Consider the following 24,338-nt stretch of genomic DNA (forward strand, 5'->3'; position numbering starts at 1 on the left):
GCCGCGTGCTAACTTTCAACAGGTGTTGGGCAGCTAACTCCCTTCCCAGGGCCTGCTGTAAAACAGAGAGAATACTCCTTCCTCAGTCACTGGCGTTGTCTCTCTATAAGGGAACGTATCCAACTTTGTCCCTTTTCCCCAGGTAATTGCCATGATCAAGGGTCTGCAAGTGCTGATGGGGCGGATGGAGAGTGTCTTTAACCAGGCCATCAGGAACACTATCTATGCAGCCCTGCAGGACTTTGCTCAGGTGACCCTCCGGGAGCCACTGAGACAAGCCGTCCGGAAGAAGAAAAACGTTCTGATCAGGTGGGGCCCAAAACCTAACTTAGGGCGAGTCCCTATGCAGTGTGTTCCTGTCGGCAGCCCAGCCCCTGTGGGTGACCCTCGGTGCGAGCAGCTCCCCCGTAGCCACAGCCAGAGCCGATCTGCGCGTTTTACCCACCCTTCGGGAACCGCATGCCCGTAGCTAACCAGGGTGAGCTGCTCAGCCTCTTGTGGCCTGTAACCCCTGGGGAGCAGCCCTCCCCAGACTAGCCGGGGCGAGCAGCCATGTCACTGCGTGTCCATGCACCGTGTGTTTTCCTGCCTCCCGGGAGCACAGCGTTGGGTCTTTTCTCCTTCCGTTACGGGCCAGCGCGAACGCTTTGCTTTTACCGTCCCAGTGTCCTTCAGGCAATCCGGAAGACGATCTGTGACTGGGAGGGAGGTCGGGAGCCCCCGAATGACCCCTGCCTGAGAGGCGAGAAGGACCCCAAAGGCGGATTCGATATTAAGGTCCCTCGACGCGCGGTGGGGCCATCGAGCACGCAGGTACGTAAACCCTCTCCCTGCTCCAGGAAGTCCCGGGGCCAGGAAGTCATCCCACTCGGGATTAGCTGTTGGTCCCTGGACTCTTCTGCATGCAAGTCCTTGCATGCAGAAGGCTCCCATTGCAGCCGTTGGTGCATCGTTAGTCCTGCAGAACATGCTAGAGCCATCTTCTTTGTGGGCCTCTCATTAAAAATGGAAGCAGCCTACAGGATCCAGCCACTGGGTGGGAACTCCTCAGGACGGGAGTGGAGCAGTTCCCTGTAGAAGACCCAGGTGCTGCTGCATCTTGTCAAGACGCTGATGTGTTTTTTTTAAAGCTTTACATGGTGCGGACCATGCTGGAGTCGCTCATCGCAGACAAGAGCGGCTCGAAGAAGACCCTGAGGAGCAGCTTGGACGGGCCGATAGTCCTGGCCATCGAGGAGTTTCACAAGCAGTCCTTCTTCTTCACTCACCTCCTCAACATCAGCGGTGAGGCTCTGACACAGACAGACTTGCGCCCTGCCCATGCTGCCTGGCGTGGGGGGCCGTCTGGCTCGAAAGCGGCCTACCCAGCAGATCTCACTTGGATTCAAGGGTTGGCCCTTGGGTCTGATTTCAGGCATGTTACCAGACCCTGGCATCCCTTCAGAGATGATGAGAGCTAGAACCTAGTAACCAGGGGCGGCCTTCTGCGGAAGGCTCTGGGCGCGTTTCCTGGCTCTGACACACATTTATTGTGTGACCTTGGTCAAGTTACTTGATCTCCCTGAGCCTTGCTGCCCCAGATAGAAAGTGAGGCTAAGAATCCTTTCTCCCTCCCCTAAGATGCCCGGGTACCATGGTTTGAGAACTGTGATGGACTAGAATAGCTAAACCGCATTTCAAGTAAAGGCGACAGGGCCTGCCCCTTGCTGTAAGATTCTCCCGGCTTTCTCGCAGACAGTAAATTTGGTGCCCTCCCGGTGCGGGGGGAACACCCTGTGTCGTTCCAGAAGCCCTGCAGCAGTGCTGCGACTTGTCCCAGCTCTGGTTCCGGGAATTCTTTCTGGAGCTGACCATGGGCCGTCGCATCCAGTTCCCCATCGAGATGTCCATGCCCTGGATTCTCACGGACCACATCCTGGAAACCAAGGAGCCCTCCATGATGGAGTAAGAGCCGAGGGGGGGCTGTGAGCGGGTTCATTCGCAGGCCCTCAGGGATCTATCCCAGGGGGCGGAAGTTTTATAAGAGGATCATAGTCAGTGTTGGAGCGTCTCTGGGACGTTGTGATACAGCTGTGTCCTTTGGTTCTCTCTGTGCAGTGCCCAGCACGGGAGTTCCCAGGCACTGTGGTAGAACCAGCAATAAGTGATCGTAACGCTCATGCCATGCGCTATGTGTTATAACTGCATCCTTAGAAGGCAATTGTTTTCCATGCAAGGTCCCTTGCAAAGCTAGAGAAGCACAGAAGTTTCTTAAAGGACAGGCAGACAAGGAATTGCCTGGCATGGATGGGGGTGCGGGGGACCCTCCGCTAGCAGCAAACTGGCTGTTCTCTAGCAAGTTCCAGCAGCTGTGACCTAGAGGCTGTGGGGGGTAGTTTCAGGAACTGGAATAAGTGAAGCTGAAAGACCTGAGGTTGGAGAATTCTCCATTCCAACAACCATTGCTGGGCTGGAGTAGTTGCAAACCAGTGTCCCCTGCAAGCCCAGTGCTTGCGCAGCCAACTGGGGGAAGAGTCAAATACTACCCAGCTGATCAGTACAATGCTCACAGCCGGCAGCAGGTGTTTCTCCGGGTGGTGCACATCTGCACATGCCTCAGTGCACACAACAAAAATATTCTGCACATGGATGAGGAAAAAATAGAGGAACATTGGCTGCAAATGGGACACATTCCGGCTGTGTCTACATTGGCACCCTTTTCCGTAAAAGGGATGATAATGAGACACTTCGGAATTGCAAATGCCGCGGGGGATTTAAATATCCCCTGCGGCATTTGCATGAACATGGCTGCCGCTTTTTTCCGGCTCGGGGTTTTGCCGGAGAAAAGCGCCAGTCTAGACGGGATCTTGCGGAAAATAAGCCCTTTTCCGAATAAGGGATCTTTCAGAAAAGGGTGCCAATGTAGACACAGCCTCCTTGTTCTGATGCACTATGCAGGAGTGTCCCAGTCATCGCCATATGCAGGGGGCAGGCAGGAATTTCGCCCAAGATCTGATTTGCAATGACTTTGGGGGTTTTTTGCTTTCCTCTGTGACTAGTGAGTTGCTTGCCGGGATTATCTGGGTTTGTCTCACTTCATCCTTCCCCTTGTTGTCTGGCTGTGGCATATCATAGTCTAGTCTCCTGTGACCACTATTTGGTTTCACTGCAGCTGTTGGCTGCTGGGCGATGGTGGTGCCCTCTGGGCGGTCACACTGGATGAGCAGGTGTTCCCTTCTGGCCATGAACTTCATGGGTCTGTGACTAATGTGATCTATGCTCTTCCCCTCAGGTATGTGCTGTATCCCTTGGACCTGTACAATGACAGCGCATACTACGCCCTGACCAAGTTTAAAAAGCAGTTCCTATACGATGAAATTGAAGCGGAAGTAAGTTCTGTTCTCCTGTGTTTGTCTGACGGGGCAATGAATGAAGAGCTGTCTTCTGGCATGTCCTGTCGGAGCGAACAGACTAATTCTGCAGTGAATTAATTAGCAGCATCCCCTAAAAAAAGGAAAAATACTGAGAAATATTCAAGAGAAGGCCACAAATGTCCAAAGGCTGCCAAGGGTCCATCTGGCAGTCAGCTCCATGTAGATCCAGTGGAAGCAAAATATTCACCTCTGGGATGCGTAAAGGGTAACTGATAGCCAAAGAGTCATGAAATGTCAGTAGGGAAAGAGCCAGAGAGGACTCAGAGAGCAGAGCCGAGCAACCTGTTTTGAAAATGTTGAAAAGAAAGCTTTTAACGTTTTTATGAAGGAAGCGCCCTGAAAACGATTCACATTTAAATTTGCGAATAGTTTTGTTGCTGCAAAAAATGCATTTTGGGGCACATTTACTATTAGCTGAAAAAAATTGCCCTTTGCTGATTCATTTTGCATTGACGTTTTGGTTTGAAATGCCTTTCAAAATGGTCCAGTAAGCTTATTTCACTTCAGTGAGGAAAAAACCCACAAAATTCTGGTTCAGTTCAAATCAGCATCATTGTCCACTCTGCTCAAACTGAAAGAACCAGAGGACAGGAGATGGGAGAGGAAGGCTTTATGGTAGGATTCATAAAAGGCGAGGAACGTAAATGCTCGATAGTCTGCATTCTTTTAGCATGAGAGTGTGGAAACCTCTCTCCTCGCTGACAGGAAATGCAGGGGAAAGTACTTTGCTACTGATAGTATTTTATCAAATAGCGTTTCTCTCTCATGCACACAAATACACAAATGCACATTCACTTGTTCCAAGACCCTATTTCATTGATATTGCTCACACCCTTGTGATGTATATTCCTTTCTCTGTCAGGTGAACCTGTGTTTTGATCAGTTTGTGTACAAATTGGCAGATCAGGTCTTCGCCTATTACAAAGCGATGGCTGGCAGGTAAGCGAGTCCCCTGAATATTGTTGTTACGCTTTGCTCAGCTGTATGTGCTCCAGGCAGGGGCCAAGGGGGAGGAGGTGTGAAGTGCTGTAGGCACACAATAGAAGTGACAGGCCCGGTCCTGAAAATGTTGGTCCCTGTGACCAGACCACAAGAGGTGGCTCCAACTAACAAATTGGGGAGGGGGGAACAAAGCGAAGAGGGAAATAAAATTAGCACAGTAAGTGGCAGTCTGAGCCTAGCCTGTGTTGCAGTTCCCCATAGCTGCAATGCACAGGGCCGGAGTGGAGGCCAGCAGGAAAGAAATGGAGCAGACAGGCACTTCCCTCCCCAGTAGCGGAGCAGCCATGCTCTGTAGTACTGGGAAGGGTGCACCACTTGGGAGTCCTTGGCCTGGTGTATCGCACATTGGGCTGGTGTGCCCCAAAGCTGGTACCTTCATCAGACCTTGGCAGGGACATAGGCTCTCGTGTTGGTCAGCCACGATCCTCCGAGCCGTGGAAAGCTATACCTGGCAGGAGGAGCCCTGAGGGAAGTCCTGCCATAATGCCGAACCTTGGGTTCTCTCCATCTCCCTGTTCTTGCAGAAGATGGAGCACCGAGCTGCCCTGGAGGAGTCTTGCTCCTGTTGTAGGGCCCACTACAGAGCTAGCTCTGCCCCTGTCCGGATGCCTTTCCCAGAGGGAGGGGAACTCTAGACCCCATCTACTGAGCCTCTTCTCCCTGGGTCTCTGTCCTCACTGCCTCGAGTGCCTTCTTTGATGAAGACCTCGCCTTCTAGGAACAGCTGCTTATACCACCTGGTAACCATTTGTGTGCCAGTGTGGGATTCTAAAAGAGTGTCACATGGGGGGGGGGGGGGGGGAATTGTCCTCTTTGGACAAGAAGCAAGGGGCTTAAACTGAAGCAAGGGAGGTTGAGGTTGGACATTAGGAAAAACTTCCTACCTGTCAGAATGGTCAAGCATTGGAATAAATTGCCTAGGGAGGTTGTGGAATCTCCATCACTGGAGATATTGAAGAACAGGTTAGACAGACACTTGTCGGGGATGATCAGATGGTGCTTGGTCCTGCCGTGAGGGCAGGGGACTGGACTTGATGACTCTCGAGGTCCCTTCCAATTTTACTGTTCTATGATTCTATGATATGCCCCATCACATAAGGCTATAAAGTTAGTTAAAGAGAGGGAGGATGGGTTGGGGGAACCCTCCCAGCCCATAAAGCGGATGATTCACAGGGGCTTCCTCTTGGAAAAGATTAAGAGGAAAGAGAAAGGACGACGGTGTGAAAGTACTGATGATATTTTCCTTTTCCAGTGTCTTGCTGGACAAGCGTTTCCGGGCTGAATGTAAGAATTATGGAGTGATCATCCCTTACCCACCGTCCAATCGCTACGAGACATTACTCAAACAGAGACATGTCCAGGTACAGCAGAGGAGGAGGCTCAGATGGCTCTAAAGGTCCCAATGTCAGGAATTTAGTTGGGTCCTACTGTCAGATGAAAATGTCACTGTCTAGGATGGGGATCAGCAGCCTATGGTTCTGGAGCTAAATATGGCTCAGAACAGAACCAAATATAAGACTCTTGTCATTCCCACAATACATAGATAATGCACAAGCTGAAGGTAGCTTGGTGGGGTAGGTCACAGTAGTCTCCAGAGCCTGGGGTTGTGAGTTCATGTCCCACTCACCTCTTTATGCCCAGATCCTGTGCCAAGACCTCAGCCCTGAAAATGGGCACTCTCGTACAGCTCTTTGTTGACCACTTGTTCTGAATTTTGATGTAGCTTGGCTCTTTGGTTCAAAAAGGACCAGCCCATGTCTAGGACATGTTCTATCGTTGGATATAGTCAAGATTAATGACAATAGATTTCTTATATTTAAAGCATAATCCAAAAACCAAGTCAAAAGCATTTATCCTAATATTGACAAGGTGCAGTCAAGGAAAGAGAGGTTATTTACCTTCCAGGCCCAAAACCCCCTTTTAGATAGACACAGACCTAACCAGCAATGTATGGACTAGATCCGAACTCTCTCCACTGTCCAGAAGCGTTGCCTCTGGGGCTCTAGTTGGGGTCCATCTCTCCATGTTCCCACCAGTATCTTTTCCTCTTGTCCACAGCTGCTGGGTAGGTCAATTGACCTGAACAGGCTCATAACTCAGCGTATTTCCGCGGCGATGTACAAATCGTTAGACCAGGCCATTAGCCGCTTTGAGAGTGAAGACCTGACCTCCATCGTGGTAAGCTCAGTGGTTGTCCGAAATGGTGTACAGGTTGAACCTCTCTACTCTGGTAACATCCATGGTCCGGCATGATTTCTGTTAGCCAGATGTCCACTTATCATGGGTGTGGCCAAGTTTCCCACGGTCCCATGAAGTTTGTTTGCAGCCACCAGTCCTGGCTCTCAGTGTTCTGTGCTGTTGTTTAGCTCTGATTTACTCCTCAGTGTCTGAGCTCAGTAAGCAGTGGCAGTGCTGGTAATGCTGCTAGACAATATTGACCTCCTGTGGGCTGGCAAATTCTCTGGTTCGGCATCGGTCAGGTCCCCAGGGTGCCAGACTGGAGAGGTTCAATCCGTAGACTCAGCAAGTGTGATACACTGACAGAGTATGTGTATGCACCACTGTCCACTAATGCATTAAAATCCACCCATCTATCTATTCTCTTTCCTTCTTTGTGACCAACCTTAGGTCTTTCTAGGGCTCCCATTTTCCACAAAGGGACTATATTGGGGATTTTCATAGTGAGGATCTTCATAAAGCACAGATAGTGGCACCTTGGGAAGTGGGAGAAAAAAGTCCTGAGTTTAATTCCACCTGTTGCATCCATGTGGCTAACCTCTGGATTGATTGCACACAGAGTTCAGAGCCCTGATACACTGCAAAGGCAGCAGACGTGAGAAGTGTAAAATTCCATTTCCACTTGTCAGGGACTCTGATGTGAAAGGGGATACTCTAGCAAGCATGTGCTCCATGGGGAACAAACACTTTTCACTTCCTGTAGGAAGGGGAATGGTAGAGTGGGGGCCCTGGAGGGAAGTGCAAATGCCCTTAGCCTTTGAGTTCAAGCAGTGTCTTTAATATTTGCTACACTCTTACTTGGAAGACCTTGCGCGGGTGTGTGAATATTAGGAACCATCTCTTTGCTCAGAGAATAAGACTTCTGTTAAGATCTTGGTAACATCTGCAATCTCCTGCTGTTGCTTTGCCTGGTACAGGAGCTGGAATGGCTCTTGGAGATAAATCGTCTGACCCACCGGCTGCTGTGTAAGCACATGACTTTGGACAGTTTTGATGCCATGTTCCGAGAGGCCAATCACAACGTCTCTGCGCCGTACGGACGCATCACCCTGCACGTTTTCTGGGAGTTGAACTTTGACTTTCTTCCCAACTACTGCTACAATGGCTCCACCAACCGGTAAGAAAACGTAACGAGAGAGGGTATCTGGAGGCCCTTCTTTCAAAATACGGACGTAACTCACAGGCCCCAAACCCACCACACACAATACAAAAAGACCTTGGTGACAGCAGTAGATTTCCACTCTGCAACAAGGTAGAAGGGTTTTCCTTTCCCTTATAATGCACCATTGCCTTTTAGAGTGAAACTTGAACCTCTCTGACTGGGCCTACGCCAGACCCAGCAGCTCAGTTTAAAGTATGCAAGTTCAGCTACGTAGCATATGTAGCTGGAGTCGGCTTACCTTAAGCTGAGCTTGGCAGTGTCCCAACAGCGGCAGGTTTCTTTGCAAAAGCAGGAGTACCAGATGTTGGCGAGGGCACCCTCTGAGTTCGATTTAGCAAGTCTTAACTAGACTCTCTAAATCAAACTCCAGAAGATTGATCACAGCAACAGTGTAGGTGTAACCCACACGTATAGGGTGTGGTTCACTGTCCCCTGTAGTGACACTTAGACCACTTACAGCAAGAAATAAGAATGAGTGAGCTCTATAGCCTGAGCTGTGAGACAGCTGGCTTTATAGCTCAAGCTATAGAGAGCTCCATAGGTCCCAAGTTTGAATGCACCTGTGGGTGATTACCTAGGCAAGACCTAAGCTTTGAAAGAGCAATGCATGTGACATACACACAGTGTGGCTGGTGTGAAATGCAGTTAACGCACACCATCTTTCCTTCCCCTTGCACTCCCCAGGTTTGTACGGACAGCTATTCCATTCACCCAGGAACCACAAAGAGACAAACCAGCCAACGTCCAGCCCTATTACCTCTACGGCTCAAAGGTCAGTAATGAGCCACGTCGGCCAGTTCAAGGGACTTTATTTAGGAAGGGGGCGACCAATAAGGGAAAGCAGCTTGTACACCGAAACCATTCACAGGCAGGGAAAGGCCAGGAAAGGTTTGTGAGCAGAACAACAGAAACGCCCTTGTCAGCCTGGCTTCGCTGAGACTGACAAGCTGGGTGAGGGAGCGGCTGTGCTGTGTTGTTGTTTGGGTCGTTCTTTGTGCCTCCTTAAAGCGCCGGTGTCAGAGTGAGCTCACAAGCCACAGCGCTGGGGTGATGACCAACCCTGGGTCAGAGCCACTGAACAGCCCGTCCAGTGATGCAGAAATTAGAATGGGGTGGCAAGACTTGGTGAGAGGGCTCCCCCCCATTATATGATACCACATCAGGCCCCCTGTCACTGGAAAGGTGAATTATTGGACTAATGGGGTGTGGAGATGTTGCTTATCTTCACTGCCAGGCAATCTGTCAGTCAGATGTACATGGCAGCCTGGTTTACCAAGGAGCCTGGAGAGGCATAGATGTGGGTTGAAGAGGGAATTTTATTACCAGGGAAAGGTGTCAGAAGACCCTGTGAGATGACTCCCCAACACAGACATCGCACGCATGCTGGGGCACTGTAAGATTCTTCTACTGACCTAGACTAGACCACTCAATCAGCCCTTCCTAGAGTCCTGAGCCACCCGCGAGCCCACCCAAAATAGCTGATTGGTTTTCCCCTTCAGTGATTCCATTGGTGAAAGGTGCCCCCAAGAACCAAAATCCCCCAAGCCAGGCCAAGCACGCTGAGGTGAATGAGGAGCCGGTGTAGGCCATGAGGTACCAAGAACCTCTTGGGATTTGGTCTCCGGTAACTAAGCACAGCGCAGGCAGCTGCTCTGCAGGGTGCAACTGTCACAGGCCCAGGACTGGTGCTATCTCCCACTAACGTCTAGGGCAGTTTTGCCTTTGACCTCCAAGGAAGCAGGGTCAGGCCTAGAGTTTAGGTCCAACTCTGAGTCCATGGACTCCTGGCCTTGCCTGCAGCAACGCTATTGAAGGATGCCGGTTGTCATGGTGATTTGGGGACAGGCAGAGCTGCCCCGCTGGAAGGGCACTATGAGCCTGGGTCAGGAACGGTGTGTTTTCAACGTGACGGAGCCCTGTTGTGTGACTGAATCTCAGCATGCAGATCATTGACTCTCTCCGGGGGTGCAGCCAAGTCTGCTCAAATGTCCGTGCTCCACCACTAGGCCAAAAGGGCTGTTTCTAAACAAATTAACTCCACTGTCTTTATTCCACTCAATGCCGCTCCAAAGGCCTGTCATCTCTGCTATGCTGGTGCAAAGCTGGAGTCACTCCACTGAGGTGAAGTTTATTGACAGTGGAATTGAGCCTTAATTTCTTGGGGGCTTGGTTTTTTGCTGGTTTCTTCAATTTATTCTCAATAAACCAGGAGAGAAGGAAAATGATTTGTTTTTTTCTAAATTTGGCAACCACTTCACCCGGGGCTGCCATTGTCCATCATCAGGCAGTGCAGTGAGAGCGCTGATGCATGTCAGGTCAGCATTTGCGGCATGAGAGCCGCCCCGCTAAAATGAAAGACAAAATGCCATGCGTTCCCCCATACTGGGGGCTCCTTTTATTTCACTTGAGCCTGTGCTGAGGTAAAATGGCCCTTTTGTCATCGCTGCTTCGGAGTGGAAAGAAGCGCCGGGGGGACCTGTGTGGGCTCTCTGTTGTGAAATTAGAACTCATTCGGACAGACGTCATGGGGACTTCCAACAGCTCTTCCTTCATTCCGGTCCCCTCAGGCGAGCCTGTCTGTTCTCCCGCTTCCCGCTCTGGGTCGGCGCTGTACTGCTGCAGCCATGACCCTTTGCGGCACCTTGAGGACCAAAACTGCAGGCAACCAAAGACCAAGAAGGCCGCAAAGCAGAGGAGCAGTAGGCTGCTCACCATCCACATGGAGGTGGCTGATTCCTGCTTCAAGCCGCGCCAGGCCAGCGGGTGCTGGTTGAGGGTGTGGAACGTTGTGCAGTGGTTGCTGGAGGGGTAGGAGTTTTTACAGGTGATGCACAGGATGTAGACAGTGGAGGGAGTGAGTCTGTGGAGGACCAGGTGGTTAAGGGGGTGGGGAACCCTCTCCTCACGGTGGAAGTTCTGGCGGAAGTATCCCGCAAAGACGCTGTTCCAATTGGGACGGTACAGGACGTGATAATAGTTCTCTGGGCAGGGGATGTTTGCGGACCAGGAGACGGTGGCACGTGTGCCAGAGATGTTGCGGACTTCAATGTTCATTGTAGCTCTGAAAGCAGAAGCAAGGAAATGCTTAAATTACTAAGCCGGAGCCAAAGCCCACGGAAATCAACTGGACTCTTTCCCACTGACTCCCAGGCGTGTTAGCTCGGGCTCATGCAGTCTTCAGAAGTCAAGGGGATTTGTAATCGCGAAGCTGGGTGAAAAACCCAGAGACGTGTTTGTGAAAAATGCTCAGAGCTTCGCATGAAATTTTTTTTACTGCCATTAGACAGTGAAAAAAAATTTGCTGGCCAAGAAACAGGAAAAAAAAAAGTTTTGGGAAAGAAAGCAAGACTTGACATAGACATGACAAAATTCAATCGCTTTCTCCCAGTCCCAGTATTGTCGGTGGGATTGCACAGTTCAGAGCAGTGGTGTTATTTCAAACAGCCCTGGTACACTAGAATGGAACTGGCAAACTCAGCATCTGCATGGGTCAGTACAGTTCTGCCACTAGCACTTTCACCTCTGTCTTCCAAGTATTTGCCTTCCCCACAGCTCTGTGAAGTTGGATAGTGCTGTGGTCCCCATTTTATAGATAGGAAAACTGAGCCAGGGAGAGGCTAAGTGACTTGCCAAAGGTCATACAGGAAATATGTAGCAAAGCGAGGAATTAAACCTGAGTCTCCTAAGACCCAGGCCAGTACCCTGACCATCCCATCTGGTGACTAAAAGGTCCCCAGTCCAAAATAAGAAATGGGAGGTGGGTTTGTCCTTGATGCTCGGCTCAGACATTAGACCTCTGCTGAGTTTCTAGCTACAAGCTTATGTTCCCTACGGAACATAAAGAACATTGCAAATAAACTAGTTGTTAGTTCAACACAAGCCTCTCATCTCTGAGCTTCCGATACTCTTTCTGATTGTCCATCCAAGTCCCACAGCACTCCCTGGAAAAGTGCACGGAGACTGCTGTGTTTGCCTACGCACCCACTGGCATTTTCAGTCACTAACTTGTTGCTATAGGAAACACCAGGGCAGCTGAGATGCTGTGTGTTGTGCCAAGCGCAGCGGGATCTTGATTCTGATCGGGATGCTTGGGTGTTACTGAAGTACAAATAAATTCAATAACAGCAATCAAAACTAATAAAACATGGTCAGCTCTTCCCCAGGAATCATTGACCACCATGCTCACTCAGCTGGTGAATTTGATTGAAATCTACCCTTCCGCTTCAGCCAGGGATTGTTTTGGTACCCCCGCCCCTCCATGGCGGCAGGTAGTCCCTTTTCCAACTTCAGGGCAGAATCAGTTTCTCTGCACAAATGCATTTCGATAAAGCAGAAACATCCCGCTCTTCGTATTTCTTTGCTAACTAGACTAACGCTGCCCATCCGGATTGTCTTCCTTTTCATTGTCTGTCTTTCTTTTTTCCTACGTTCTCTCCTTTAAGAAACCTCTCCTCTTCGCAATTGCTCTGTAGCCTGATTTCCTCCCAGGAACAGCTAGACACACGTACACACCATTAAGTAGCTGCACAATCAGTAAAAAGGCCCTTTACCTTGCCTGGCTCGTCTCTGAAGAGTGGCCAATCAATGGTCAGAACCGAGCTCACGATGCCTTGCTTTCCTCTCCCCAGCCAGGAACGCTTGCTTGGTTGCTGGCTGAATAAATCCATCACCGCTCCACAGGCTTGTATTATAGCCCTCTTTGATGGCGTCATCACTTGCCATAGCAACCAATAGGGAACTGTAGTCAAGCATCTTTCAGTGCTTGGGGCGTGCTGTCCCCAGTAGCTTTTGTCTGGGAGAAGTGTTGGTGAGGCTGAAAGAACCAGATGTGGGTTTTGTTTTCTGGCTCTTTCTTTTTAGATGGGGGATGAATTAGCAGGAAAGAGACCTCAGCCAGCCAGCTCCCAGCTGCTTTCGATTCTGCCCCATTATCAGTTCCCTAACGGGCATTCAGAGGTGCATAGATCCTAAAGTGGTTGTGATTCTTGGTTTGACTTTTTGCTGCGGGACTGAAGAGCCCGTTATTAACTACTAGAAGAGTTACCCAGCGGCCGTGCTCGAGGCCTTAACTCGATTGATTTTTCTTTTTTAGAAAGAAAAAGGAAAATGCCCAGGCTTTGTTAAAATCTCTGCCCTGGGGTAGGGCGGGGGACAAAGGGGTCAGCATGCAGGCTGTCCCCGGGAAAGAGAGAGGACAACCATAGCCCTCTGCCACTGCAGCAGCTTGGGGCCAGGTGAGAAGCGCCTCCATGGCCGCTGCAACCCTCAGGACCTGTCCAGTGCTGAACCAGAGAATTTGCCAAACTGCAGGAGGTCGATATTGTCCAGCAGCATTGCTAACACTTCCACCGCTGACTGGGCTGTTAGGAGACATGGAGGGGTGAATTCGAGCTAAGTCACAGCACAGAACACTGAGAGCCAGCACTGGGGTCTGTAAACAAACTTTACAGGACCGCGGGAAACTTGGCCGCGCCCACGCTAAGTGGACACTGGCCTAACAAACATCGTGCCGGACCATGGGTGTTGCCGAGAGTGCCAGACTAGAGAGGTTCAACCTGCAGTAAACAGGTGAGAGGAATTCAGAGACAACTGCCTTCCACGTGATGTGCTCAATTCTAGATGTGCAGTCTGGGGTAAGAGGTAACCAGTGGTGCTGGAGCTTGTTTTAGGGTGGGGTGCTGAGCTGGGCCCTCCTCTCACTTGCACGTGCCCCTCACCATCCGAGCTGGGGTCACACCTACAGTTGCCAACTCTGCCAGATCGGACACGCTCTGCGGCAATGGCGTCCAGTCTGGGAGAGCTGGCAACTTAGCCACAGCTGGAAGCAGCTGCGGTGCCCCGGGCCAAGGCCAGGAACAGAGCCCCAGGACCCCGAGCGGTAGAGGAGCCTCCAGGGCTGGTGGCGAGGACCTTGGGGATGGTGCGCAGCAGGATCCAGAGGGTGATGAAGCTGGCGAGACTTCACAGGAGCCAGAGGCCAGGACCCGGGGCTGGTCAGCAGCTGAGCTGGCTCCTGGGCGTGCGGAAGCTGGGTGCAAAACCTAGGGTGCTGCAGCACCCTGCAGCCCTACTTCCCACGCCGATGTGGGTAGCACCCAGCGAAGGAGGGAGATATTTCCTTATTTTTCCAGAAAAAGAGACAGGTTGTAAAAGGGATTTAGGCGCCTGACTCCTTTGGGAGCCAGCTATGTTGCCGCAGCTATCCCCCACAGAGTGTGTCAAATACCAACAGCCCACTTCTCTCTGCTGGTTCATTGCTGCTGAGCTGGGTCGACGCGTCTGATCATGCATCTGCCAGGCCTGCTAGTGTGCACCTGTTCTCTGCTCAGCACTGCCTGGATTCCACAGGCTGACTGTGCATCACGTGAAGAAATGCTTCCTTTGGTTTGTTGGAAAATGAATCTCATCAGGTGACCCTCGTTCTTACGTGATTGGAAGGAGTGACTAACTCTTCTCTGTTCACTCTCTCCACATCAGTCGTGACTGGATACACCTCCCTCATGTCTCCCCTTCGTTGTCTCTTTCCCACGCTGAAAAGTCCCCGTCTTTTTAATCTCTCCTGAGATGGCAGCCGTCCCGTTGCCCTCCTCTGAACTAGTAGCAATTCAGCAGAGTCCATCTCCTACAGCAGTGTTTCTCAAACTTTTTAAGACGGAGGAACACCGAACAATTTTTTTTTTTCATGTGGAACACCAAGGATTTTTTGTTGAGGGGGGAAAAAATGGTTGGGGGGGGGAAGGGTCTGGGGGGAAGTTATTGAGGGGAAAAAAGGCTCAGGGAAATGTATTGAGCCCTTTAAGGGCAGCCATTTTGAATTCTGCTGTTCTCCGCGGCACACCTCTGACTGCCTGTGCCGCAGAACACAGTTTAAGAAACGCTGCCCTACAGGGTTCCTGGGTTCTCTTCTGGCAGGGGGTGAACTTGGTTGCCTAGCCAGGCTTTTCTGTCACCAATTACCACGCTCGCCTTTCGGTAGACACTCGTTTTCTATCTCTGGGGTTTTCAAACTAGGGGTGGGGCCCCAGACAGGGTGGCGGATTGTCGGGCGCTGGGTCTCGTTGCTGCAGGGGGATCAGGTGAGCAGTGGGGGGCTAGTGCAGCGACCTGCCCGCAGTGAAACCTCGCCAGGACGGGAAGGGATGAACCGCCCTGCTTCGCTGGCAGCCGAGGCGCATTCTAAAAGAGATTCTCTAGCAGTGCCCTGTGCAATGGGGATGGAGGTTGTAGCTTCGGGGCTAGTGCCGAAGTACGTTTTAAAAGCTGCTTCCCAGCTCCATTAGTCACACAGCGGCCCCTGTTCAGCAGCAGCCCCGCGGTGGGAGGGCAGCTGGAGAGGCAGAGGCTGTTGGAATGCTAATGCGGCGGCACCCGAAGAGAACAGCTCTGCAGCCCACGGCGGGGGCTGTGCGTGGAATTGCTCCTTGATTGCAGTGAGGCCGCCTCGCGGGAATCATCACGTTTCCCAGGAGCGCCTGCCGGCAGGAAAGACAAATGGGGATCTTTCTGGGGGAAACCAGTCCCGGCGTGGGTATCCCCCGGAGGGTCGGCCTGCCCTGCTGTTTCAGAGCCCTGCAGCCCCGTGAGCCTGACTCAGCCGACACGGGCCAGCCCCGGGTGTCCCACTGCAGGGCGGACAGAGCCGCATTGGGGAGCTGCACAGCGAGAGCAGTGGGATCCACTCCCAAAGCAAAGGCCCGTCACCGGACACAGGATGGGATCTTTTAAAAATCCCAGCAGCCCCGGCGGTCCAGGTGGTCAGGAAGGATCAGGCTGGGAGTGGGTGGGGCTTGGCTCCAGGGGCGGGGCCTCAGGCGGGAGGGGCGGGGCTGGGGCTTGCCAGCCCCAGGTGGGCCTTCACCCACTACCCATGCCCTTGTCCCCCCTCAGAAATATCGATCTGTGATAGCGATCGCTCGGCCCAGAGGCCCCCGTCAGGATGCAGAGGCAGGCCTTTTGCACACACAGAAAAGAGACAAGTGGGCTTTTGCCTGGAGATCACCATGAGACGAAGCGACGGGGATAGGATGCAGTAATACCCCCTCGGCTGTTACCAGGGATTTCTCAACAGGCAGCAGTGCTTGTGTATGGGCTCAGCAGCCAAAAGCCCCGGCTGTGGCTCTTGTGTGCCCAGGAACACTTCCCAGCCGGCATTGTACAGGCGTTACAGAGGTGTTTCTCCCACACAGCGCCAAAAGGTGTCTGTTTCAAACTCTCTTCCAAGCTGAGGCACAAAACACAAATTCTCCGTCACTGTAACCTTCCCCTTCCCCAAAAGGACGTGCCCCAGGAAATGGGTTTGTGCCCTTTGTCTTCTGTAAAAGGTACCCGGAGGGGAGGGACAGAAAACGCCCCCTGGGAAAGAATCTTAGGGAGCAGCCTTGCAAAGGCTGCTGGTCCCCATTATTGTCTTTGTGCCTCTCGTTTTCCAGCCGCTGAACATCGCCTACAGCCACATCTACAGTTCCTACCGCAACTTCGTGGGGCCTCCTCATTTCAAGACCATCTGCCGGCTCCTCGGCTACCAAGGCATCGCGGTGGTGATGGAGGAGCTGCTGAAGATCGTCAAAAGCCTGGTAATGACGGGTCTGGAACAAGTGTTGGGCGAACCTCGCTGCTTTGGGAGGCTTGGCTCAGATAACCAGCCTCCTCCTGCCTTCCCAGCCCTGAGCACAGCCCTGCCCCATGGAGTGGCTGCCCTCCCATTGGGGAATGGAGGGTGCAGGGGCTTGGGCTGCACAGGGCCCCAGAAATCATAAGGACGTCCCTGGTTTGAGGATTCTGCGATCAGTGTTGCATTCTGCTGCAGACGCTACCAGCCTGGTGGCGGAAGCAGCCCCTTTAACATGCCTGTGCTCCGAGTTGAGACACCTCCTTCCACGTTAACTGAGCTCCTTTCCTCTCCCAGTTGCAGGGCACCATTCTGCAGTATGTGAAAACGCTCATAGAGGTGATGCCCAAGATTTGCCGCTTGCCAAGACACGAATACGGATCTCCAGGTCAGTCCTCGGACACGCCATGCAGCTGCCTCTCCACCGAGGCCTGCAGCAGGCATCCCGGCATGGGCCAGTAACCACCCACTGGCTTGTTCTCCAAGGGCTGAAAAGGATGAGTTCTAAGACTGTCTAGGGCTATGTCTTGGGATCTATCGGGAAAAGCTATGCAAATTGCGCTCCGGTAGCTTTTCCTGATAGTCTTTTCGGAAGAGGCTTTTCCGAAACTTGGCCCCGTCTACACAGAGACAAATTTTGGAGGCGTGGAATGAGAAATACAGGGCTCCCCGAAAGGGCGCATTTGCTTTTCCACCAAAAAAAAGCGGAAGAGCAAACGTGTTCCCTGGATGTGGCAGGATTTTACCAGGATACCCTTGGTATCCCAGAAAAAAAAAAACCCAGTGCAGGCATAGACGTTACCATGAGAAGCAGCTGAGCAGTGCATAAATAGACAGTATCCTCACGAAAATACAAAGCGTGGGATCGATGCACAGTTCCTAGCTCGCTGGTTGGGTGCCAGCTCAAACTCTCCCTAACGCTTGTGTTGCTGGAATGCAGCTTGGGAGGGAAGCCTGCTTGTGCAAGCAGGGGATGGCATGGCGCTCTGGCTGTTTGGGAAAAACTCTTACAGCTTGAATTACGGAGCAGCTGCTGTGGCTCCCTCGTGCATCTTTGTGTAGCTGTGGAAATGAGAGCCGGGCTGAGCCTGAGCCAGGCTGTGACTAGCGACAGAATGCCCGGAGCAAGACCATGCGTGTTGCCAGTGTTTTGTTTTGCTTGCTAGATTTTTTTTAAGCACCATTCTTATAGATCAAAGCCCTTCCCCCCCTCCCCCGCCATAGGAACCAAGCTGCCTCCCTGCCCCCCACATGGGCCGGGGAGGAGGGTAGGCACGCATGCCCCAGCTTCCCCAGCCCGGAGCACAGGGAGGGAGGAGGACACGAGGCCCTGGAGTGCAGGGAGGGCACAGAAACACTCCGCCTCCAGCGCCCCTACAGCAGGCATTGCGGGGGTGGGAAGGCAACCGCCCCCCCCCCCCCGGCATACCGGCCGCCCGTCCATGGAAAGTTTAGTTTCAATACCACTGACTTTCTGCAAATAGGGGTGGGCAGGAAAATTGGCTTGGTCCAGGCAGCTTTGGAAGTTCTGATCTCCCCCCTGCTACGTTGACCTCCTTTGACTTCAAGAGCGTTCCTCCTTATTTACTCCAGGGTGAGAGGAGAATCAGGCTTATTGGTTGCAGTTCATAAAGGTGTGGGGGGTGCTATTTATAATTAGCTGTCCGGGGTCAGGAAACATTAGGCACTGACCAGCTCATTGTGCAAGCCCCTGGTTAGCTCCGTGCTACTGCTCTTCCTTTCCCCATAGTCTTACCCTTCTCGCGTCTCTCTAGGAATTTTGGAGTTTTTCCATCACCAGCTGAAGGACATCATTGAGTACGCAGAGCTGAAGACAGATGTGTTCCAGAGCCTTCGAGAAGTGGGCAATGCCATTCTCTTCTGCCTCCTCATAGAGCAGGCCCTGGTAAGGCCAAGACACCTGCATTTGCATTAGCTGGCTACATGCTATGCTTCCCTTGGACTTACTGCCTCCCTGGGGCCGGGTTGGTTTTGTGCACACACAGGTAACGGCCACAGGTTGGATTTGAACTTGGGTCCTCTGGAGCTCAGAGTAGGAGCCTTTACATACAGCTTGAGCTACAAAGCCAGCTCAGGCTACAGAGTGCCCTTGTTCTTATCTCTCCTGTAAGTGGGCTAAGTGCCACGGCATGAGGCAGCAACATGCACACATCCTCTACAGGGCTCTGAGACTGGCTTTGTGGCACGGACAGCCAGGGCAGCCTGCGAGGAGCATGGGCAGATATTTAAGTCGGCAATGGCTCCGAAGTGGAGCCCAAGAACTGGATTCCGGAAGGTTTTGTTTTAGACCCAAAGCTACCGGGGGTGGGGTCGGATTTTAAGTCAGACTCAGAATCAGGAGGTGCCTGTTTCCAGGAGTCACTTCTAGGGACCATCGCTGAGCCCCAAAGGGCACTGATCCCTGACTTGCTCCCTGCAATATAAATCGATAATAATAACGAAGCAGGCGCAGGCCGTGGGACTCTCGTGGGAACTGCTGCTCTGGTTATTTCCTGGGGCTTGTCTCCATGGCAAAGCTAACTTGAATTACGGCATTTCCCTGACTCATGCTCCACCCACCGACAAACCCCCTTATCTCGAGGGCAGCGCCGCCTTTAGCTGGAGTGGGCTGGCCCGGCGGGTGTGTAGCCCCAGCTCTGCTCCCTGAGCTGCTAACACAGCCCCTCAGTGCGGCTTGACTTGTGCAAGAGATGTTAACTCCACGGTAGCGCACTCCTGCTCAAGGGAGACGCGCTCTTTGTGAGTCAAGGCCTGTGGACAGAGATGGGGCGGAGGGCGGGCACATGAGCTGCTGTGCTGGTTTGGAGGCACGGTGACTGTCAGTCTCTCATCCTGTCCATCCCTGCAGCACGAACAGAAATTCTGTTAAGAAAACTGGAGATACACAAATGTGACCCTTGGTGGTCTGGGTTGATTTTGGTACAGTGATAGCAGCCAAATATCTCCTGCTCGCCTCCTCCTGGGTTCTGCTAGGACGGTCGTCCCTCGTCCCCGCCACAGCTCTCCCCTGGCCGTGCAGTTTTTGCCTTTGAAATGGCTCTGTGCGGTGCACGGGATGGTGTCTCGGAGGAGTAATGCACACTCTTGGGTTGCCATGGAAACTGAGAGTATATCAGCAGCATGCGGTAGGCCAGAAAACAAGATTCGGAGATCCTGTGCGGGGAGGTTACCATCAAAGACCACATTGGTGGGGTTCCCGTAACCGGCCTGTCTCGTTTCTCTGGTTTTTAAATTCTTCAGTAAGGAATTTCAGAACTAGGGGTCACCAGATGAAATTAATAGGTAGCAAATTTAAAACAAACAAAAGGATGTTTTTCTTCACGCAGCACAAAGTCAAACTGTGGAACTCCTTGCCACAGGATGGTGTGAAGGCCAGGACTATAACAGGGTTCAAAAAAGAGCTAGATAGATCTGTCAGTACTTATTAGCCAGGATGGGTAGGAATGTTTGTCAGTGGCTGGGAATGGCGACAGGGGAGGGATCACTTGATGATTCCCTGTTCTGTTCACTCCCTCTGGGGCACCTGGCGTCGGCCACTGTGGGCAGACAGGACACTGGGTTGGATGGACCTTTGGTCTGACCCAGTCTGGCTGTTTTTATGTTAATGCAGTTCTAGACTCGCACGGCATCTCTTTCCATCCACCGTGAGAGCATGAGGCTAGAGGGCCCTTCCGAGCCGAACGGCTTTGAAGCTTGGTGGCACGGGAGGCGGATGCGCTAGGTTTTCCTCTTTGGGCATCTGGGGTCTTAATCTGCATCCAGTCCCATGTGCGTGAACTCCTTTGGATGGGCTCAGCCGACTGGGTACGTCTCTATCCAAAGAGCACCAGGCAGCCAAGCGTGATTGACAATCAAATGCTCGAAAGGAGGCTTATGGGACATAATGGAGGTGGCCAGGCTCTCTCTTGTGCTTCTAGGGCCTAATCCAGTATCAGCGGAAGTCACGGAGAGACTCCCATGGCCTCGGGAGCCTCAAATATCTGCAGGCATGTGAATTCGTAATTTCCTTCTTTGTGGGAGTGCGTGGGAGGAAACGTCCTCCTTTATCAAGTGGCAAAGTCGTTGATTTATTCAGGAGACCCGGCCTCGGTGTTTGATGCAGCCAGGCAAAGGCAATTGTTTTCCAAGGTGCAAGGTGCCATGCCTTTGCTGAGAGGCTGTTCCAGATAACCTCTTAGGAGACCCGAATTTCCTGTCTGCATCATGCAAGGAACTGTCCGATCAGAGTTAGAGTAGGGAAGAGTTCAGTCACAGTAGACCAGCTTGGACAACATCCCTAACTGCTTTGTAATCTCCCCCATGATGGGACTCCAGTACAGTGGACGTACTTGCTTTTATTGTTTTATGGTGGCTGTTGAACCGTTCGATATGGCAATAGCAGACTTATCCGGGGCCTTCAGGGCAGGCGGCTGGTGGTGTGGAGGGTGCGGGAGTCAGGGCAGGGCCTTAGGGATGGGGGGGCAGAGCACGAGGTTGGGGGCATGGAGGGTGCAAAAGTGAGGGTTGGAGGGGGAGGAGGGGCTCAGGGCGGGGGGTCCCACCAGACAGGGCTTTCTCTCCACCACCACCCCCAGCTTGCAGGGGCCTTTCTTTCCCCTGCCCCTATGTCCGGCAGGGGCCTTTTGTCTCCCCCCACCCCCCATCCTCCATCTGGGGCTGCAGCCAAGGCTGGGAGTCGGGAAAGGGTTTGGGGCACAGGGCTACTTACGTGCTCTACTGGCAGGCAAGATGGCAGAGCCTCAGCCCTGGTGGTCACCCTCTTGCAGCTGCCTGCAGTGGCCACTGTGCAAGATAGTTCCCCCCTGCTGGCTCGCTGCCCACAGTGGCCGCTCTGTGCCACATCCCTCCTCTCTGTGCCCCTCCCTTTCTCTGTTATGGAAGAGAGTCCCGTTCCCAGCACTTCCCATTGTCCTGGCACAACCAAACCCTGCCCTTGCTTTAAGTTAGGGTATGTCTACACTACCCTCCTAGTTCGAACTAGGAGGGTAATGTATGCATACCGCACTTGCTAATGAAGCCCGGGATTTGAATTTCCCGGGCTTCATTAGCATAAGTGGGGAGCCGCCATTTTTAAATCCCCGCTGCTTCGAACCCCGTGTAGCGCGGCTACACGGGGCTCGAACTAGGTAGTTCGGACTAGGGTGCCTATTCCGAACTACCGGTACTCCTCGTTTCACCCTAGTCCGAACTACCTAGTTCGAGCCCCGTGTAGCCGCGCTACACGGGGTTCGAAGCAGCGGGGATTTAAAAATGGCGGCTCCCCGCTTATGCTAATGAAGCCCAGGAAATTCAAATCCCGGGCTTCATTAGCAAGTGCGGTATGCATACATTACCCCGCTAGTTCGAACTAGCGGGGTAGTGTAGACATACCCTTTGAGTGAGAGGAAGCTGCCTGCCGAATGCGGTGGTCCTAGCTCTTCCGGTGTAGGAGGCGTTCTTGAACAAAGAGACTTGCAGACAGACAGATGCACATTTCTCACATAGATAGTTAGATCAGACTATTGACTGATGGTGAGGGCTACAGCCAAGGCGGGGATGTAGCTTCCATTCCACATTGTTGTTCCTTATCAATAACGTTAAGTCCTGGTGTAAGGCAGGGAGGGTTGGTAGGAGGAAGAGGAAGGGTGTTACTGACATACCTAATTCTTCCTCCGATGATAAGTGAATACGGGCAGCAGCTGGAGAAGGTAATTTCCCCGGCGGGGCCTGTTTCGGGGTTGAAGTAGCGGGGGCTGAATGTGCACCCGGATGGGAGGATGGTTCTGCCAACATGGCAGCAAGACCCCGTGCGATGCATCTGTGCCCACTCCAGGAGCGCTCCATGCTACAAGCCGCAGTGTCCGTGTAGGACCCGTGATGCCATCCGCTTCCGTTCACCTCCCCCGTGCTGACTGCGCCCCGCCCTGCACTCTCCCCACCACACGGCAGCCTTCGCGGCTGTTCCCATCACTGCCCATGCCCCAGACTGTTCCCAGCAGCTTGTTGGGTCTCCGTGCCTCCGCCAAGGCACCCCAAGTAGGGAGATCCACGTGCACAATAAAACAGGCCTCCCTGAGCCACTCCCTCCATGGTCACAGCTCTGTTCTGGTGAACTCTCTGCGGTCTGGCCAGAACTCGATGCATCTCCTAACCAGAGTGGCCCAGCAACAGACCAAACCCTGCTGGGGAGGCAACGCCTCTGAGTGTGCAACCCCCCATCGCTTTGTTGTGCTTTGAGTGACTGTGCCCATGGGTGGGCCACATGAGGTGCCCGTGTGCCTTTGAGCAGAGATTTTCTCACAGCAGTGTCCGTGGGTCCTCCCCTGCACCCTGTGCATCCTCATGCTCCACACAAAGGTACGTAGCGAAGGGACGGGCAGACTCACCACGACTAGTTCTTGCCCAACTTTCTGCGGCAAGACCCTGAGCGTTGTGCTGTCTGGTAGATGAACTTCTAGCTCTCTCTTACCTCTTTGGGTTCACTTCATGTACCTCTGTTTCTATGTTTATTTTCGTATTCTTGGGGGGTTCTCCCTCTGGCGCACATTTGTGCTTTCGGCACCTCTCACCACCGTTCTTTGTTGACCCCAGCTAGGTCTTTGCCTGCAAGTCTTGCCCAAGGCCCGGGCCTTCAAACCCGGCCAGGACTGCCACGGGTCTTTCCCTTTCAGAGACAGGCAAGCCAGCTGCCTCTGCTGTCTTGGGGGGCCCCTGCATCCTGCCAAGAACACGGCCTCCACAAGAGTAGTGCCAGGCAGCTGGAGGACAGATGTAATGTGCTGCTTATGGGGTGCTCCCAAGACCTGCAGGTTCGCTTCCCCCATCCGCACTGGCGTCAGCCAGGTACTCCGGCAGCATCTTTGGTCTTCGCTCGTCACCACGGAAGCCCAGGAAGCTTCTGAGGGTTCCAGACTTGAGGGTTCTGAGGGTTCCAGCTTCTGAGGTCTCCAGAAGAGACCCCCCCCCCCACCGTCGGCTCCCAGAGAAATCACCCCAGACACCAGAGTCCTCTCCAGATACCACTGAGGATCCTGCTTCCAGCACAAGGGTCTGGTCATGGGCGGCGGGTGGAGCCCCCCTTCAGGGAGGTTAAGCCCCGCTCCGCCTCTTCTCTCCCCGCCCCCACCGCCACAGCCAAAGGCTCAACCCCTCCCCCCACTCACCCATCTAGAGCAGTGTTTCTCAACCAGTGGTACGAGAACCCGTAGGGGTACTCGAGAGACATCTCAGGGGTACATCAACACAACTGAAATGTGGAGAAAACTGAATTTTTGTTGTAAGTTTGACAGCGCTTCTTTAGTTCTGTACTATTACACCCAAAAATTTCATCACCCACCCGGCAACGATTAAACCAAGTCAGTCACATAAAGCAAGGCCCACGTGTCACAAGAAGGAGTCATCTACTACCACCCAGTAGACAACCTAGGTTGCTTTGACCCTTTGGTTGAGGACCACGAACTTTCCCTCTGTTGGGATCTTACGCTGCACCAACCTGTTCCCCACTCACCCTGTAGCGATTGCCTCTCCTGTGTCGCACGTTCCTGGGAGCTCAGCACATCGGACGGATGGATTCTGGACGTGATTTCATCAGGCTGTCGTCCCTTTCAAGTCCTCCTCCCCTTTCCTGTCCTTTCTCAGGGATACTTTTCGCAAGGGTCTCTTGGAGCAGGAAGTACATTCCTTACTCCTACTAAGAGAGGGCTCAGTTGCAGCTCCCTGGGAGGTGCTTTCCTCAAGTCCTGTGATGTGCCTGTCCCTCAGCAACTTTGCGCCTCAGAGTTTCGAACAAGCAGAAACAGGAGAAATCAGGGATTATCCTGATAGCCCCGAGGCAAGTGTGGTTCCTCTGACTCTGAGGTCAACTCTTCCCTTTGGTCACAGACCTCCTGGCCCGGGAGTCAGGCTGTGCAACCCA

The 24,338-nt window shown here is 52.8% G+C and overlaps 2 protein-coding genes across 4 annotated transcripts in view; one reads left to right on the forward strand and one right to left on the reverse strand.

Annotated features, from left to right (window-relative positions):
• CYFIP2 (cytoplasmic FMR1 interacting protein 2) overlaps nucleotides 1-24,338 on the forward strand; it is a 78,153-nt gene that overhangs the window by 37,044 nt on the left and 16,771 nt on the right. For all 3 annotated transcript variants that reach the window (XM_075900621.1, XM_075900623.1, XM_075900622.1), the window contains exons 14-26: nucleotides 143-309; nucleotides 666-813; nucleotides 1,131-1,284; nucleotides 1,788-1,944; nucleotides 3,272-3,368; nucleotides 4,276-4,352; nucleotides 5,668-5,776; nucleotides 6,474-6,593; nucleotides 7,571-7,770; nucleotides 8,500-8,587; nucleotides 16,245-16,388; nucleotides 16,721-16,811; nucleotides 18,199-18,329. In XM_075900621.1, coding sequence (XP_075756736.1) covers nucleotides 143-309; nucleotides 666-813; nucleotides 1,131-1,284; nucleotides 1,788-1,944; nucleotides 3,272-3,368; nucleotides 4,276-4,352; nucleotides 5,668-5,776; nucleotides 6,474-6,593; nucleotides 7,571-7,770; nucleotides 8,500-8,587; nucleotides 16,245-16,388; nucleotides 16,721-16,811; nucleotides 18,199-18,329 — 1,683 coding nt within the window. The remainder of the gene's footprint in view (nucleotides 1-142; nucleotides 310-665; nucleotides 814-1,130; nucleotides 1,285-1,787; nucleotides 1,945-3,271; nucleotides 3,369-4,275; nucleotides 4,353-5,667; nucleotides 5,777-6,473; nucleotides 6,594-7,570; nucleotides 7,771-8,499; nucleotides 8,588-16,244; nucleotides 16,389-16,720; nucleotides 16,812-18,198; nucleotides 18,330-24,338) is intronic.
• FNDC9 (fibronectin type III domain containing 9) lies at nucleotides 10,181-23,070 on the reverse strand. Its single transcript, XM_025179023.2, has 2 exons — nucleotides 22,893-23,070; nucleotides 10,181-10,876 (listed from the first exon to the last, which is right to left on the reverse strand). Exon 2 carries the CDS (start codon nucleotides 10,867-10,869, stop codon nucleotides 10,216-10,218), a length of 654 nt encoding a protein of 217 aa, XP_025034808.2. The 5' UTR covers nucleotides 10,870-10,876; nucleotides 22,893-23,070; the 3' UTR covers nucleotides 10,181-10,215.

Source organism: Pelodiscus sinensis, chromosome 17, assembly GCF_049634645.1.
Source record: "Pelodiscus sinensis isolate JC-2024 chromosome 17, ASM4963464v1, whole genome shotgun sequence".
Lineage (NCBI taxonomy): Eukaryota > Metazoa > Chordata > Testudines > Trionychidae > Pelodiscus > Pelodiscus sinensis.

What these genes read in the sequence shown, in the direction of transcription:
- FNDC9 (XM_025179023.2), bottom strand. Translation starts at nt 10,869, where the DNA reads ATGAACATTGAAGTCCGCAACATCTCTGGCACACGTGCCACCGTCTCC.